Source organism: Perca fluviatilis, chromosome 14, assembly GCF_010015445.1.
Source record: "Perca fluviatilis chromosome 14, GENO_Pfluv_1.0, whole genome shotgun sequence".
Lineage (NCBI taxonomy): Eukaryota > Metazoa > Chordata > Actinopteri > Perciformes > Percidae > Perca > Perca fluviatilis.
Genome location: NC_053125.1, coordinates 29,741,804 through 29,746,803, shown reverse-complemented (window position 1 = coordinate 29,746,803; position 5,000 = coordinate 29,741,804). Strand labels below are relative to the sequence as shown.

Here is a 5,000-nt window from a genome sequence, read left to right as displayed (position 1 = left end):
ATGGAGTCTGGTGGAAATATGCTGGCTCTATACACGCTAAAAGTCCTGATTATTTACATGGAGTCTGGTGGAAATATGCTGGCTCTATACACGCTAAAAGTCCTGATTATTTACATGGAGTCTGGTGGAGATATGCTGGCTCTATACACGCTAAAAGTCCTGATTATTTACATGGAGTCTGGTGGAAATATGCTGGCTCTACACACGCTAAAAGTCCTGATTATTTACATGGAGTCTGGTGGAAATATGCTGGCTCTACACACGCTAAAAGTCCTGATTATTTACATGGAGTCTGGTGGAAATATGCTGGCTCTATACACGCTAAAAGTCCTGATTATTTACATGGAGTCTGGTGGAGATATGCTGGCTCTATACACGCTAAAAGTCCTGATTATTTACATGGAGTCTGGTGGAGATATGCTGGCTCTACACACGCTAAAAGTCCTGATTATTTACATGGAGTCTGGTGGAGATATGCTGGCTCTATACACGCTAAAAGTCCTGATTATTTACATGGAGTCTGGTGGAGATATGCTGGCTCTACACACGCTAAAAGTCCTGATTATTTACATGGAGTCTGGTGTAGTTTGGTGATGGTGATTTCGGGGCTGTTACATATTAAACTAAAATGATCTGGAGCTGCTTTTTCTGGCGCCTTTTGGCGCTTTATCTGCAGCTTTATTTGATGCTGTATTTGGCACTTTTTTCACGCTTTCAATGCTTTTTTTTTAACGCTTCTTTGGGCATTTTTTTCAACGTTTTCCGTGACAATCTCTGAGCTTTTTCAATGCTTTTTTGACTCTTTCTACTGCCTCTTTCAATGCTTACTTTCGAGGGTCAGGTATCCCCATGGCACTTTTTTAGGCTGTTTTTTATGCTGGTCTGGGCACATTTAAAACAGTGTTTTTGGCACTTTTTAAGACTGATTATGGCACTTTTGCGGGCTGTTTATGGTACTTTTTTGATGCTGTTTTGGGCAATTATTTTGGGCTGTTCAGGGCACTTTTTTGGGACTGTTTGGGGCACTTTTGGGGGGCTGTTTTTATGCTGGTTTGGGCACATTTTAAACAGTGATTTTTTAAGGCTGTTTTGGGCACTGTTTTAGGTTAGCGTAGCTTAGCATAAAGCCTGGAGTACTGACAGTGTGTGTTACCTGTGCAGGTGTGGAGGTGCCGTCCAGAGACTCGCTGCCGAAGAAGAAGCCGGTTTACGGAGACAAGAGGAAGAAGAAGCAGCCCAACGCTCCGACACCCGAAGGTAGCTCGCTGCTGCTCGCTAACAGCTGTTACCTTAACCCATGTGACACCTGTCAGCCAATCAAAACTCTCTCTCTCTCTCCCTCCCTCCCTCCTTCCGCGCTAGAAACGTCAGAGGTGATGTCACCCACGCCGGAGACGCCAGAGCCTGTCGCCATGGTGACAGAGGCGGTGACGCCGGCTGCGGTACCCGGTGAGTTCAGAAGGCTTCTCATCTTCCTCCTCTTCTTCTCTCTCTCTGTCTTCTTCCTCCTCTTCTTCTCTCTCTCTGTCTTCTTCCTCCTCTTCTCTCTCTCTCTCTCTGTCTCTGTCTTCTTCCTCCTCTTCTCTCTCTCTCTCTCTGTCTCGGTCTTCTTCTTCCTCTTCTTCTCTCTCTCTGTCTCTGTCTTCCTCTCCTCTCTCTCTCTGTCTCTGTCTCTTCTTCCTCTTCTCTCTCTCTCTCTCTGTCTCTGTCTTCTTCCTCCTCTTCCTCCTCTCTCTCTCTCTGTCTCTGTCTTCTTCTTCCTCTTCTCTCTCTCTCTCTCTCTCTCTGTCTTCTTCCTCCTCTTCTCTCTCTCCTCCTGTCTTCTTCCTCCTCTTCTCTCTCTCTGTCTCTGTCTTCTTCCTCCTCTTCTTCTCTCTCTCTGTCTTCTTCCTCCTCTTCTTCTCTCTCTCTGTCTTCTTCCTCCTCTTCTCTCTCTCTCTCTCTGTCTCTGTCTTCTTCCTCCTCTTCTCTCTCTCTCTCTCTGTCTCGGTCTTCTTCTTCCTCTTCTTCTCTCTCTCTGTCTCTGTCTTCTTCTTCCTCTTCTTCTTCTCTCTCTCTGTCTCTGTCTTCTTCTTCCTCCTCTTCTCTCTCTCTCTCTCTCTGTCTTCTTCCTCCTCTTCTCTCTCTCTCTCTCTCTGTCTTCTTCCTCCTCTTCTCTCTCTCTCTCTCTCTGTCTTCTTCTTCCTCTTCTCTCTCCTCTCTCTCTCTGTCTTCTTCCTCCTCTTCTCTCTCTCTCTCTCTCTCTCTGTCTTCTTCCTCCTCTTCTCTCTCTCTCTCTCTCTGTCTTCTTCTTCCTCTTCTCTCTCTCTCTCTCTGTCTCTGTCTTCTTCTTCCTCTTCTCTCTCTCTCTCTCTCGCCTCCTTCTTCCTCCTCCTCTCTCTCTCTCTGTCTCTGTCTTCTTCTTCCTCCTCTTCTCTCTCTCTCTCTCTCTGTCTTCTTCCTCCTCTTCTCTCTCTCTCTCTCTCTGTCTTCTTCCTCCTCTTCTCTCTCTCTCTCTCTCTGTCTTCTTCTTCCTCTTCTCTCTCTCTCTCTCTCTTTCTTCTTCTTCCTCCTCTTCTCTCTCTCTCTCTCTGTCTTCTTCTTCCTCCTCTTCTCTCTCTCTCTCTCTGTCTTCTTCTTCCTCCTCTTCTCTCTCTCTCTCTCTCTCTCTCTGTCTTCTTCCTCCTCTTCTCTCTCTCTCTCTCTCTGTCTTCTTCTTCCTCTTCTCTCTCTCTCTCTCTCTGTCTTCTTCTTCCTCCTCTTCTCTCTCTCTCTCTCTGTCTTCTTCTTCCTCCTCTTCTCTCTCTCTCTCTCTCTGTCTCTGTCTTCTTCTTCCTCTCCTCTCTCTCTCTCTCTCTCTCTCTGTCTTCTTCCTCCTCTTCTCTCTCTCTCTCTCTGTCCTCCTGTCTTCTTCCTCCTCTTCTCTCTCTCTCTCTCTGTCTCCTGTCTTCTTCCTCCTCTTCTCTCTCTCTCTCTCTCTGTCTTCTTCCTCCTCTTCTCTCTCTCTCTCTCTGTCTTCTTCCTCCTCTTCTCTCTCTCTCTTCTTCCTCTCTTCTCTCTCTGTCTTCTTCCTCCCTCTTCTCTCCTCTCTCCTCCTTCTTCTTCCTCCTGTCTCCTCTTCCTCCCTCTCCTCTTTCTCTGTCTTCCTCCTCTCCTTCCTTCCCTCTCTCTTCCTCCTCTTCTCTCTCCTCTTCCTCCCTCCTCTCTCTGTCTTCTTCTTCCCTCTTCTCTCTCTCGAGCCAGCTCTGTGTCTGTCTTCTTCTTCCTCCATCTCCTCTGGGTCTGTCTTCCTCCTCTCCTTCTTCTCCTCCACTGTCCATTTCCTCTTCTTTCCTCCCTGACTTCCTTCTCCTCTCTCCATCTTTCTCTGTTTTCTCTCTTCTCCTCTCTCTCTCTCTCTCTCTCTCTCTCTCCTTCTGTCTCTGTCTCTGTCTGTCTCTGGTCTCTGTTCCTCTCTCTCTTTCAGCTCCATTTCTGTGTCCACTCCCATTTCCTAGTTTCCCTGTTTTCCTGGTTTCCTGGGCCACTGGTTTCCTGGTTTCCTGGTTTCCTGGGTTTCCTGCGGTTCCTGGTTTCCTGGTTTCTGGGTTTCCTGGTTTCCTGGTTCCTGGGTTCTGGGTTTCCTGGGTTCCTGGTTTCCTGGTTCCTGGGTTTCCTGGGGTTTCCTGGTTCTGTTCCTGGTTTCTGGTTTCCTGGTTTCCTGGGTTTCCGGCCGGTTTCCTGGGGTTCCTGGTTTGCTTCCTGGTTTCCTGGTTTCCTGGGTTCCTGGGTTTCCTGGGTTTCCTGGTTTCCTGGTGGTTTCCTGGGTTTCCTGGTTTCCTGGGTTTCCTGGTTTCAGGGTTACCTGGTTCCTGGGTTTGGTTCTGGGGTTTCCACAGGTTCTGGGGTTCTGGGTTTTTTTTTGGTTTTTTTTTGGTTTTTTTTTTTTTTGGTTTCATGCCTGGGTTCCTGGGATTTTTTGGTTTCCACTGGGTTATTTTTTGGGGTTTCACACACACAGGGCTGGGTTTCCTGGTTTGGGGTTTCCTTTTTTGGGTTTGGGTTTTTTTTGGTTTGGGTTCTGGTTTTTTGGGTTTCCACTGGGGTTTCCTGGTTTTTTTTTTTTTGGGGTTTCCTGGTTTCACACAAGGGGCTGGGTTTCCTGGTTTCCTTCCTGGTTCTGGGTTTCCTGGGTTCTGGGGTTTCAGGGTTCTGGTTTTTGGGTTTCTGGTTTGGTTTCTGGGTTCCTGGGTTCTGGGGTTCCTGATTTTAGTTAGTTCCTGGTTTGGGTTTCTGGGTTTCTGGTCCACTGGGTCCACACACACAGACAGGTTTCCACACACAGACAGGGTCTACAGACAGACACACACACAGACAGTGTGGGGTCTTTGTCAGGCTAAGGTCCACCTCCAACAGGAGGAGATCTCCTCCCGGCTCCATGGGCAATGTGGTCCTTTATATGGCTTCCACTGGGGTTTCCTGTCTTTGTCTGTCTAGAATATAAGAAGGAGGTGTGTTTCCTGGGCTGGGGTCCGTTCTATGGGGTCAGTCCTTGGGGTCGGGATCCTGGGGTCCTGGGGTCTCACCTGGGGTTAGGGCTTCCGGGTTGGGGTCTCTTTGGGATTGGGGTCCTCCTTCCGGGGATTGGGAGTTAGGGCACCTAGAGTTAAGGTTACTCTTTTCAGGAGTTAGAACTAAGGGATTAGGGCCACCTAGGAGTTGGGAGCCTGGAGTTAGAACGCCGGCGTTGGGGCACCAGGAGTTATAGCGCGCTGCCCCAGGATTAAGGGGGAGTTGGGGCACTAGGGTTAGAACACTAAAGCGTTGAACCGAGGAGTTAGCACTAGGCGTTGGGGCACTAGGAGTTAGGACACTAGGAGTTAGGGCACTAGGAGTTGGGGCACTAGGAGTTAGAACACCAAGCGTTAAGAACTTTTAAGTTATAGCACCTGGGTTAGAACTGCACTAAGGTTGGGAGCACACTAGGGTTAAGAACACCTAGAATTAGGGAGCACCTAAGAGACAATACAATAACTTGCGTA

At 48.4% G+C, this 5,000-nt stretch overlaps 1 protein-coding gene across 1 annotated transcript in view; it reads left to right on the top strand.

Annotated features, from left to right (window-relative positions):
• LOC120572768 (eukaryotic translation initiation factor 5B-like) overlaps window positions 1–1,449 on the top strand; it is a gene marked incomplete at its 3' end in the record, with an annotated part of 13,202 nt that extends 11,753 nt beyond the window's left edge. Inside the window, 2 exon segments of the mRNA XM_039822195.1 lie at window positions 1,162–1,257; window positions 1,363–1,449. Of these exon segments, the coding sequence (XP_039678129.1) occupies window positions 1,162–1,257; window positions 1,363–1,449 (183 nt within the window).
• Between the last annotated feature and the right edge of the window lie 3,551 nt (window positions 1,450–5,000).